We start from the raw sequence: 12,272 nt of genomic DNA on the forward strand, positions 1-12,272 counted from the left end.
GTTAGGCTGCCCGCTGCACAAAAATTACACCGGTCACAAAAATAGGTTTAAAACAAAAGTAAGCTCTGATAGTCTACTTTGGCATTATTAATTGTTTACAATAGTTATGTGAAACCAGTAGATTCAAACGATAACCCCCAAAACCCTCCTCTTGTCCCAAATTTGCCAATCTCACTGAAGAGAGTGTTGAGAGAGTCTGGAGCTCTGCATCTAATCACAAGGTTTTGTGTCATTCTCCATAAACCATTAAAAAAAAAAAAAATCAGGCGTTTGTTACTTCTATGAGAGTATTTATTTCTCTTTGTCATTTGAGTCACAGCAGAATAGTACAGTCCTGCGTCAAACCTACCTGGCTATCTTCACTTCCACTGTATATGCTACTGTGATAAGTAATCATGTAAACAAATTAAGTTGTTTCTTGATTGCTAGTCACAAGGGTATCACTTAGCAGAGCCATTTATTGGCTTATTCTGGTTAGAGCGCATGCAGCTCATAGCAGAAATTGTCCTTTGGCGTAAAGTGGTCGGCGAAACAGACACGTTGCTTCACGTTGTTTTAAAAATCACTTGCACAAGCACAAAAGAGAAAATAAATCAATGAACAATGACGATTATGTGAAAGGACTTTTGCACTTTTGCACAAATACAACGCCATTAAATGTTCTGCCGTAACAGATGTGGTTCTCAGACTAACATGACTTGAGTAAGTAGGTGAAAGGGTAGTCTTCGGTAAACTACAACTCGTCACTGCAAAGTCATAGTCCACGGCTGCCATGATGAACTATCTAGGTTAAAGCAGTGGTCCAAAGTCTGGTCCACACAATAACAAGAGATATGTGTAGTCCATCCATGTGCATTAAAGCATCACTACTATCACCTTTCTGGATGCCAATTGTACACAACACACATGCTACTGATATGTCTGGGGGGGGAAAAAAAAACAAATCTTGATCTTTTTTTTAAGTTTCTGCAATGAACACAAAAAGTCATTGGAATATGGAGCAAAGGGTATTAACCTGATCCTTGTTATTTTATGCACACAGTCACTGTGTAATACAGTCACTCCCAGCTGTTTGCAGGTCAAATCATTCTGTGAAAAACATTTCAGTGGAAAAAAAATAAAGGTTTTTCTTTTTTTTAACTGAAAGCAGAGAAGATTTCTCAGCATTTACAGCTTTACACTATGTGTACAGATAAAGAAAACCTCATGACGCAAATACACACTAATGTGTACAGCACAAAACTTGACTGCGGTGTCACCATTAGTGAGTAAACATGGTGGAAGAATGAAAATGATATTCATTTAATGGCAAGTCCTAATATATAAACAAGCAAGATTGCAGGTTAGAGTGTAGCAAGGAAAGAACACATCACAGTATAATCCTAGATTAGGTGGAAATAGTTGATTTACACAATGCATTTAAACCCACAGACCACATCCATTCAACCAAGTTTGATGGTACTGTATCATTGGAGTAATATTGGCCTTAAATTATGCTCAAAATAAATAATATAAATAATACTTAGTTTCGGCCATCACAGTGAACTTGTGGTTAGCATGTCTGCCTTTGAGGTTCAGTGTTGAAATCTCAGCTTTCTGTGCGGAGTTTGCAGTTTCTCCCCGAGCTTCCGTGGGTTTTCTCAGGTCCTCTGGCTTCCTCCCACATTCCAAGATTAAATGAAGAAAAAATGGTCCGAAAGTGTCACGAAAGGCGACCAGTCGGACCATAAAGCAAACACAGTGTTGAAAGAGTAAATCAAAGGCTTGAACTAGTAGAGTTTTAAAAAAAAGAAGAAAAGTGCGACTGATGAGTTCACACAAAAACTGCTACCAAGGAATAAGTAAAACAAAGTACAAAACAAAAGAAGAACAAACATTTAAGGAGATGAGCAATCAAATTTTAGACAAACAGCGAGTAGAGCAAGGAAAATGCCAGAATTTAAGGGGAAAAACATCCATCCATCCATCCATCCATCCATCCATCCATTCTCCGTACCACTTATCCTCACTAAGGTCACGGCCATGCTGGAGCCTATCCCAGCTAACTCTGGGCGAGAGGCGGCGTGATTAATGCAAAGGGCTACCACTTTGATACAACTTCTGAAATCACACATTTGCTCAAATTACCTATACTAATATGCTATTGTTATTATCCATCCATCCATTTTCTGAGCCGCTTCTCCTCACTAGGGTCGCGGGCGTGCTGGAGCCTATCCCAGCTATCATCAGGCAGGAGGCGGTGTACACCCTGAACTGGTTGCCAGCCAATCGCAGGGCACATACAAGCAACCATTCGCACTCACATTCACACCTACGGGCAATTTAGAGTCCTCAATCAACCTACCATACAGGTTTTTGGGAGGTGGGAGGAAACCGGAGGGGAAAAACAGGAGTAGAAAAAACATCCAACTAGAAACAGTATTCAACTTAATGCAGCCTAGCAAACAGCGAAGACAAAGGAACAATCTGGCGTCTTTCTGGTGGGCAGAGCTTAAAGTAATAATAATAATTCAAAAAATATACTTGTCAGACAATTTTGTCATATTTGCTAAAACTGCCAGTATGACCTTACAAAAGTACACGAGAAATGATCTGTGAAAAAGAATCATCCCTCTCTGGCCTCATATAGTACTTATAATGATTTTTAAGAAACTACCACGCCCAAGAAAAAACAACCACTCAGAGACAAAAGATGTGACTAATGAGGTGTCACTTATTTGCTGTGGACTCACGGGCACACCCCTGCAGCCTTGCGCTGACCTGTCACGTTGGGCTTTCGGTGCTTTGCTGAAATCATGGCGGGATATCCACCTCCAGAAAACAAACAAACAAACAAAAAATGCCCATCCCTCATTTGCCAACAAATGGAAATAGAACTAACAAACAGAAGCAAATTGAAGGGATCTCAGATGAAGATTCAGAAGCATTGAGCATTCCTGCTCAAGTGGTGAGTTGATTATCTGGATTTGATTTTTGATTGATTGTATTTCCAAAAAATACAACTTCAAAGGACTCTGTTTTGATGACTGGCGTAAATCCAGCATGGCTTGTGGCACAATTCTGTGAGGAGGCTGGTTAGACCCGGTGTGGGTATTTTCGTGGACCAGCGCACCCCAGTACATCTAAAAGAGGTTACGTCTGAAGGGGGCACTTTGGTTAGAGATTCGAGAGTGGGGGGAATTAGTGAAGTGAGGCTAAAAATTGCAAACCTTCCCTTTAAAGACCCCCAAAATAGAACAAAGAAAAATGCCTGGTAAATTTGACACATCACAGAAAAGACTTGCTAACAAGCTGGAATGGGTTAAAAAAAAAAAGAAAAATCACAAAGAATGTGAAATCAGGCTTCAAAATGGTCAAAAACTGAGTCATTCTTTCAGCTTCCAGACGCTGTGGGCGTGTCACTGAGAGCTCTGATAATCCTGCCTCCCCGGACCTTTCAGCTGTCAATCAAATACACAGATGATACTTCCTTGTCTCATGGCTCATAAGGGGAATTTAATATATTATTATTATTGTTATTATGTATACATATTTAATGTATTTAGAAACAAAACAGATTTTCGTTTTGTGGTCTTTAAATGAAGACTGACTCTGATGAGGATTGGCGGTATAGAAAATGGATGGATGAATGCTTTGTTTTTTGGGGGGGAGGGAATGCACCATTACAGAAAAAGTACAGAAAGACTACTTTCAAGCAAATCCACACGCCAAATCATTAATCAGTTTTGGTCGCACAGAGTAGAACAAATAGAGCAATGTGATACATTCTATTCTCCGAATGCACTGTCACTGTCACATTACCTCTGAGGCCCTATAAATCATTCAGCATGCTAATGAAAGTCATGCAGACGAAACACTAGCTCACTTGTTCCGTCTGCTTCCTATTAACGGAGCCTTGTGGCCCAATGTGCCGAGCTACAACTAACAGGGTGTAGCTTTAAATTTAGGATATACAGTAGTCGCCATGCTTGGAGGATGCCTTGACAATCTCATGAGGTGTCTTTGGCGGCTGTTTGTTTCCTTTGCTCTGCATCGTGTTTATGGGGGTAACATCAGCCAATATGTCCAAGAGAGGCAATCCTGTCAACCAGGTATGTTTAACTGTGTTTTATCTACTATAGCAGAGATGAGAAAAGAATGCCCGTTCTTTAATCTGGCATACATGTTACAACCCCAATTCCAATGAAGTTGGGATGTTGTGTTAAACATAAGTAAAAACAGAATACAATGATTTGCAAATCATGTTCAACCTATATTTAATTGAATACACGACAAATACAAGGTATTTAATGTTCTAACTGATAAACTTAATTGTTTTTAGCAAATAATCATTAACTTAGAATTTTATGGCTGCAACACGTTCCAAAAAAGCTGGCACAGGGTCATGTTTACCACTGTGTTACATCACCTTTTCTTTTAACAACATTCAATAAACGTTTGGGAAATGAGGACACTAAGCTGAAGCTTTGTAGGTGGAATTCTTTCCCATTCTTGCTTGATGTACAGCTTCAGCTGTTCAACAGTCCGGGGTCGCCGTTGTCGTATTTTACGCTTCATAATGCGCCACACATTTTCAATGGGAGACAGCAGGCAGGCCAGTCTAGTACCCGCACTCTTTTACTACAAAGCCACGCTGTTGTAACAGAAGAATGTGGTTTGGCGTTGTCTTGCTGAAATAAGCAGGGGCGTCCATGAAAAAGACATTGCTTGGATGGCAGCATATGTTTCTCCAAAACCTGTATGTACCTTTCGGCATTACTCGTGCCTTCACAGATGTGTAAGTTACCCATGCCATTGGCACTAACACAGCCCCATACCATCACAGATGCTGGCTTTTGAACTTTGTGTCCATAACAGTCCGGATGGTTCTTTTACTCTTTGGCCCGGAGGAAACGACGTCCATGATTTCCAAAAACAATTTGAAAGCGGACTCGTCGGACCACAGAACACTTTTCCACTTTGCATCAGTCCATCTTAGATGAGCTCGGGCCCAGAGAAGCCGGCGGTGTTTCTAGGTGTTGTTGATAAATGGCTTTTGCTTTGCATAGTAGAGTTTCAAGTTGCACTTACGGATGTAGCGCCGAACTGTATTTACTGACATTGGTTTTCTGAAGTGTTCCTGAGCCCTGTGATGATATCCTTTACACATTGATGTTGGTTTTTGATGCAGTGGCGCCTGAGGGATCGAAGGTCACGGGCATTCAATGTTGGTTTACGGCCTTGCCGCTTACTTGCAGTGATTTCTCCAGATTCTCTGACCCTTTTGATGATATTATGGACCGTAGATGATGAAATCCCTAAATTCCTTGCAATTGTGCATTGAGGAACATTGTCCTTAAACTGTTCGACTATTTTCTCACGCACTTGTTCACAAAGAGGTGAACCTCGCCCCATCTTTGCTTGTGAATGACTGAGCAATTCAGGAAGCTCCTTTTATACCCAATCATGGGACCCACCTGTTCCCAATTGGCCTGTTCACCTGTGGGATGTTACAAACAGGTGTTTGATGAGTATTCCTCAACTTTCTCAGTCTTTTTTGCCACCTGTCCCAGCTTTTTTGGAATGTGTTGCAGCAATAAAATTCCAAGTTAATGATTATTTGCTAAGAACAATAAAGTTGATCAGTTTGAACATTAAATATCTTGTCTTTGTAGTGTATTCAATTAAATATAGGTTGAACATGATTTGTAAATCATTTATATTCTGTTTTTATTAATGTTTAACACAACGTCCCAACTTCATTGGAATTGGGGTTGTACTTGAATGTTTTCATTTTATATTTATCTTTTATAATTGTTATTATTTATTATATTTTTTTAAGTTGGCTCTGACAGCTACTGGCCCCGCAACACAACGGCTTGATTTGTCACGATTTTGAAGCTTCATTCTATATACTTGATGACCTTTTTTTTTATCATTCACATTTGGCTGGGTTTTTAAAACAGTTCTCTGTGGTGTGTCAAATTTAGAAGACATTTATTTCCACTTTACAGGGTTCTTTACAGTTCTTCAGCAATGCGTCTTCATTCAATCGACAACAAACAGAGTTTTCAAAATTAGCAGTAACAGTTACTAGTATTTAAAATGCACTAGCAGGTGCCTTAGTAGCCATGTGGCGCCTTTGAAACTGGTACCTAACTGTCGTATCCCCACACCCCCAACACTGAGCACTCTATAGAAGACGCTGTTCATGGAATGACGTACACATGTTTGGCTGATGCCGTTGTGCGGGCCAATGTAATGCTGACTTCTAGTTGATCTCGTGGGCCGGACAAGATTGCTGTCTGGGCCGGAAGTGGCCCGCGGGCCGGTAGCTTATGTCTGAGCTATATGAAAGGGTCAAAATATTCGATACAGCTCTCAATTTGATGCAGTGGAGTTCTATGCCATGACAAATTACAACCACAATAATAAATCAATAATATCCTTCTGACAGTCTCTGTCGAAACTGAGCTTGTGATGATTGTGTGTCTATTGTGCTCGTATAGGAAATGCATTCGTCGTCAAAATGCTTTCGTTTCCAGCAGGTTTTTACTGCCTACAGGGTAGTGGCACTCCAATCCCTTGTCCAAGGGGAACTTATGGGCCTGCTGCAGACAGTGTATCCCTGGACAGCTGTATAAAGTGCCCTCCTCACCATTACTGTCCCAGACCAGGTCTATCTGCATCACTCCCGTGTGGACCTCTGGCTCAGCAGCCTCTGTCTGGCCAGGACACCTGTGTCTGCCCGGGACAGGGACAGAACTTCCAGGTAAGAATGTTTCTGTCCAGCAATAGGATGCCGATCGAGTATTGTCTCCTAAACTCCTTTGTTTATTCTGAAACTAACTCTCATCTTTCAGCACTTGCTATCATTTGAGAGTGTTTAGTTTTTACGGTGCACAGTGAAACACAGCTAAGAAACCTTAACAATCTGTAGCATCATGCTGAACGACGTGTATATCAGGTTTCCACACAGCAGGGTCTTGTTTCCTGTCTCAGTGTTGCACTCATGGAGAATTAGATTTGACTGTATTTCCCATAAGGATTGGATTGAGCGACGGTGAATGGCTATATTAATGAAAAGAAGAAATAATGAAAAGGGGTGGCTGGAAACAATGCCTCCTGTTTTGTATTCTCATGATTATTTTACAAAAAATAATCCAAAGGTTTACCAGACTCCAGTATGTTACCAGTATGTTGGAATAGGATCTGTTCTTGACAAACAAGAAGAAGAAGAATGAATGCAGAATCCCTGCTGCTACTACTACCGCTGATGAAAACACAGAACGTCAAAAGCAGGTCTCGCAATGGCGCTGAACCGAAGTCATTTTACTACAGATTATCCCTGTTTTGGTTCTGAATCAAATGGGGAAATGTGATTCTACTGCTACTCAGTGCAAGGGCAGAGCTGTAGTTACCGAAGTTTACAAAGTCATTCTCCATGAAATGTGCCGAACACAGCACAATTCTTGTTCCGAAATGTTTAGGAATTTCTCCCCTCAAAAATTGAAGCCATTTATTCCTCACCTCCTTTGAGGTTGGCAGGTGATGCAAAGTACAAGTTTTAGCTTTGCATAGATAAGACACCGTTGTTGTTCAGCCATTTCCCAAAGTTGAGTTGAGTGGGCGGGCACTTGAATAATGAGTAGCGTTAACGACGTCACGACGCCTGGAATGTAATCACCTCATTTTCGTGCCTTTTGCCATTCATCGTCTATTGCATGCAATCGACAAACTTAAACCAGGTTGCAGAATCATTTTGACCTATGTTATACATCAAACAGTGGAAAAAAATAGATTTTGATGACATGGGACCTGGAAAGGTAATGGATGTCGAAGTGGTCCTTTGTTTTTGTTTTTCTGTATGAAGCCCTCGGGAAAACATCCCAAGTGTAAGGTGTCATATTAGAAAATCAGTTTTTCAAGTAATCCCCAAATAGGTCTGACTAACTAAGTTTAGCTTTTGTGGGAAATATAGCTTAATTGTGTATTGTTACAAGAGACAGATTGAGCTTGCGATAACATGGGTTTGACTTTGTAAATGCGTTCCTAACTGAGCCTTCATTGTGCGATTGTTGACTTTTCCGCAGAGGAGCGACGGGCAGTGCCAATGTACACTTGACTATCAACCGACCAACAGTGAAGATGTGTGTGTACACAAAGTTTACAGCATCTGCAGGGATGGGAAAACACGCACTCAAAATGGAGACTGTCTGGACCGACATGAGTGGTCACTTCACTGCAGGACACAGGTCGTGTGATAACACACGCACACATGCTCACACGTACGCACGCAAACACACACACACACATATACAGTACATGAATGTAAAAACAAAGTGGAGCAAAGGTAAAATATTGAGGCTTTCCCCTTTGACAGGAAACGCATCCTCCATACAGTATGTTAGAAGCTGTTTGCAAATGCGACAAAACATACTGCCTTTGCCCTTCCATCTATTCACCCCTCACTGTTGCATGCAATGCATCTGGAAAGTATTTGCTGCACGCCACTTTTTCCACAATCTATGGTATAGCCTGATTCCAAAATGGATATAAATTAATTCAAAGAGGAAAGGATGAATCTGACCAAAGATAGGCATGCCAAGTTTGTGGCATCATAGTCGAAAAGACTATGATGTTATTGATGATGTTAAGACTATGATGTTAAGACTAAAGCTGTTATTGCTGCCAAAAGTGTATCAACAATGTTTTAAGCAGTCTGAAATCCTTTGAACACTTTCTAAATTGTGTGTATCTCTTAATATTTAACAATGTCTCCCAGTATGACTGCTCACTGTTCCATTTGTGTGACCATCACCCACACGGTGCCAATAACCCTTCACCCAAATACCAAGTGAACCATCCACACAGCTGAGAACACCAAATGATCCTTTCTGAGTATGAGTGAGGGGATAATGTGCATCGAAATCAGTTTCAATCTTTGCTATCTCTTCTACAGGTGTGTCCATCTGCAGAAGACTATGAGGGATACGAAGGAGAGCTGGGTCTGTGTGTGTGCACAGAGCCTCCTGGGAGAGCTGCGTGTGGGGGCCTATGCGGGAAAAGGCCTGCAACTGAATTGAAGCTCCGGTGCAGGTCCAGAGGAGAACTGGAACTGGTATTGCGTTATGACAGTCAGGTGGGCAAAAGGCAGTTGAATAAATCGTTTGAGCTGGTCAGACAGTACACACAAAACTTTCATGTTCTCTTTTCTGCATTAAGAGTAAACGTTTACAACAAGCCTCTCTCTTGTCTCGTTAACCTACGGATGCTAACAGGTATTGTTGTGTGTGTGCAGGTGTCGGGGGTCTCTGGCATGGTGCTGGAGACGCTCTTTAAACTGTGGGACTCCCACGGGAACCTGCATTGCGGCAGCCATCTTATCCCCTCACGCCCTGTCTACATTGTTCAGACAAGCGGTTGGCCTCACACGCAAACACTTCTGCTCATTGTCGTGCTTCTCTATGCGTGTATATCAAGTTTTCCTTTGTCTTCATGTGCTGTCTACATGCAGAAGCGGGCTTTCTCGGCCTCCTCGATGGCGGCATACCGGACGAACTTCAGCAACTGATTTCGTCACTCACCGAGCTGCGGGATGCTCCGAGCTCACAGGGTTTAACATAACAAAACACTTTGCAATTGATATTATCATGAAAACAGTAGAGCTCACTCTGGCCAGTTCCCAGCACTAGTCAAGTATTCAGCTTTTTATTTTTTTTTTACACTTCAGGGCTACCGTACTTCGTGCTTGTGTGGCTTTAAGTTAGTCAGTGGGTGCGTGTAATTTTATTTATATAGCATTTTAAAAACAACCACAGATGAAACATAGCACTGTACATACATGAAACTAGACCATAAAACATAAGACAATAGAACAAAACATAATAATAACAAAAACAATAAAACAATAACAAAGATATAATCAATAAAAGCAAATCACACACTAAAGGGCTCAAGTTTTGTGCTGTGTTAAACATCAAGAAATAAAAATAGGTTTAAAGGCGTTTTTTTTTTTTTTTAATGGACAGCGAAGGTGTTTGTCTAATGCGCATCCTGTGGTCATTCCATAGTTTGGTACCGTTCAGACATCAGTACTTCCAAGAGGAGTTTATTGGATGACCTAAGGCACTGGGCAAGAGTGTAGGGATGGAGTAGCCCAATTTGAGATTTGAAAACATCGATTCTTCAAACGAACTCTACAATGCACAGGCAGCCTGTGCACGATGGCCAAAATAAGAGTTACACCTGTGCTCCTTCTTATGTGCGCCAGTTAAGAGGCGAGTGACAGCATGTTGAACCAACTGGAGACGCTGGCTACAACCATGACATACACAGACTCTAAGAGATATGATATATGATATATATCGAGAGAAATGATATATATATTCATTTCATATACTAACACACACAGAGACACACAATACTGTGGCCCCAACTTCCGAGAGCTGGCCATAGCCACAACGGACAGCCACTCCAAAACGGGACGTTGATCGCCCAGTAACCGGGATGAGTCAAATATTTTCCATCCTTAACATGTGAACCAGAGATCATCAACCTTTTTGAAAATGAGAGCTATTTCTTGGGCACTGATAAATGCAAAGGGCTACCAGTTAGATACAACTTCTGAAATCACACATTTGCTCAAATTACCTATCCTAATATGCTATTGTTATTATTAATAATGATATTCATTTTGTGAATACACTGATCATGTTAATGATTTCTCACAACAATTAACACTCACTTTATTTCTGCAAATCTCTGCCAGTGTTTACATTCACAAATGATCACTTCTACAACATTCCTAGAAAATTGCAATGTCCCATACTGAGCTATTTTTTAGAACAGGCCTGCGGCCAACTCATGGGGGTGCCCGCGGGCACCATGTTGGTGACCCCTGATATGGACCATGCCATGCTCACTAGGTCCATCAGTCTAGTACTGAGCCTTTTTTACCCTTTCTGCTCACTGGAGTTCTTGCTGTTTTTGTCAGTGCGGAATAATACTGTCAACCATCTCGCTGCAACGGAGAATTCTAAATGTTAAGTATTATTGTAAAACACTCGCTTATACCCAGAAACAATTTTTGTTGTTGTTGTGAATGCTCATAAATACATGACATGGCATTTTAGATTGGCCGTTACATCGGCAATTCAAATTTTTAATCGGAGAAAAACTAGTTGCCGGCGGTCAGCCACTCATGAAAAGTAATTGCTGAACCCAGCACACTGTGCAACAGTTAAGTCGGGTTCGGCGTACTTATTGTTGTGTCCAGCGAGTATAATGAGGATCTGTAACACTGATTCAAGGTCTCTCATATTCTTTCTAGAAGCTTCTGCACTTCAGTTGGATATGCACACAATGAAAAATATCGGCAGTGGTGGTGGCAGCATAGATAAGAGTAATAAAGGAGAATCAAGGGAAAGCATCACTGGAATTCTCAACCCAACAATATGTCTCCACCTGGGTGATGTTCTACTGTTCACTGTCACCACTCGTCACTATCCTCAGTATGATATGTAAGTGACCAACATGGTGTAACGTGTCTCTTTGCAAAATAAAGCTTGATTATTCATCTTCATTGTTTGTTAGTGACAACCTGTACAACACGAACAGTGATTTTGACTGGGGTACATTGAGAAAACTAAAAGAGGAGCTGACTCTGTCGTGGACACCTCCCAGCTTCTTTTCATTCGTCTTTAACCAGGCTGGAGTGTATGTTTTTAAACTCAGCAGCCATCACTACAAACGTATGGTAAGTAATTGTAACTTGGCATTGCATGTGTGGTTGTTATATGACAGAAACAATGTAGTAGGCACAGCGCAGTAATCTTGTCGTTAGCACGTCTGCCTCACAGTTATGAAGTCTGTGGTTCTAATCTTGCTTTTTGAGTTTGCACGTTCTCCCCATGCTTGCCGTGGGTTATGTTGATTTGACCTTCACCGTTATCCCTCACCAGTATGTGCGGGTGATGCCTGCGGGTGGTCAGTGTTATGAGCCAGGGCCCTTCTTCGCAACTATTCCACGCCACATGACCAGAGTGGGCATCAGGAGGAGAAGAAACCTCTTACTCCATCCCGACTGGCTGGTGACGGGAGGACTTCTGTTTGGAGCTGCGCTCATCTTGTGTTTATGCGTGACAGTCTTGGTTGGTGAACTACTCACAAAATGTTAGTGATATTCGGCTTTGAGGTGAGATTTCAGGATGAACCTAAATGAGTTGACAGATACAGTTCCTGGTTCAATCCTCTTACTCATGCTGTTTCCATTTTGACATAATGAGACAAAG

The 12,272-nt window shown here is 41.4% G+C and overlaps 2 protein-coding genes across 16 annotated transcripts in view; both read left to right on the top strand.

Moving 5' to 3' along the window:
* The first annotated feature begins 415 nt into the window (after positions 1–415).
* On the top strand, positions 416–9,835 carry LOC133482186 (multiple epidermal growth factor-like domains protein 6). Of its 2 annotated transcripts, none has more exons than XM_061782008.1 (6): positions 416–4,091; positions 6,525–6,751; positions 8,073–8,234; positions 8,942–9,121; positions 9,281–9,401; positions 9,497–9,835. In XM_061782008.1, the coding sequence occupies exons 1-6, from the start codon at positions 3,965–3,967 to the stop codon at positions 9,604–9,606; spliced, it is 927 nt and encodes a 308-aa protein (XP_061637992.1). In that variant the 5' UTR covers positions 416–3,964; the 3' UTR covers positions 9,607–9,835. The 2 variants fall into 2 exon arrangements, with proteins under 2 accessions (XP_061637992.1, XP_061637993.1); XM_061782009.1 differs by having other exon boundaries at positions 6,528–6,751.
* Positions 9,836–10,032: 197 nt separating this feature from the next.
* The window catches only part of si:dkey-103g5.4 (uncharacterized), a 38,105-nt gene continuing 35,865 nt past the window's right edge, over positions 10,033–12,272 (top strand). For 3 of the 14 annotated variants that reach the window (XR_009789709.1, XM_061782000.1, XM_061782004.1), the window contains exons 1-3: positions 10,035–11,501; positions 11,575–11,737; positions 11,943–12,131. Coding sequence is in view for 11 of the 14 variants with exons in the window: in XM_061782000.1 (XP_061637984.1) it covers positions 11,266–11,501; positions 11,575–11,737; positions 11,943–12,131 (588 nt within the window). In the remaining 3 variants the exon portion in view is untranslated. Of the gene's footprint in view, positions 11,502–11,574; positions 11,738–11,942; positions 12,132–12,272 lie in introns of all 14 variants that reach the window. The other 11 variants (XR_009789710.1, XM_061781998.1, XM_061781997.1 and 8 more) reach the window with 10 other exon arrangements.

This window comes from Phyllopteryx taeniolatus, chromosome 8 (genome assembly GCF_024500385.1).
Source record: "Phyllopteryx taeniolatus isolate TA_2022b chromosome 8, UOR_Ptae_1.2, whole genome shotgun sequence".
Taxonomy (NCBI): Eukaryota; Metazoa; Chordata; class Actinopteri; order Syngnathiformes; family Syngnathidae; genus Phyllopteryx; species Phyllopteryx taeniolatus.

What these genes read in the sequence shown, in the direction of transcription:
- LOC133482186 (XM_061782008.1), top strand. Translation starts at nt 3,965, where the DNA reads ATGCTTGGAGGATGCCTTGACAATCTCATGAGGTGTCTTTGGCGGCTG. An exon ending in GAGGCAATCCTGTCAACCAG is followed by an intron (nt 4,092 to 6,524) that starts GTATGTTTAACT and finishes TTTCGTTTCCAG; the next exon opens with CAGGTTTTTACTGCCTACAG. An exon ending in CACTTCACTGCAGGACACAG is followed by an intron (nt 8,235 to 8,941) that starts GTCGTGTGATAA and finishes TCTCTTCTACAG; the next exon opens with GTGTGTCCATCTGCAGAAGA.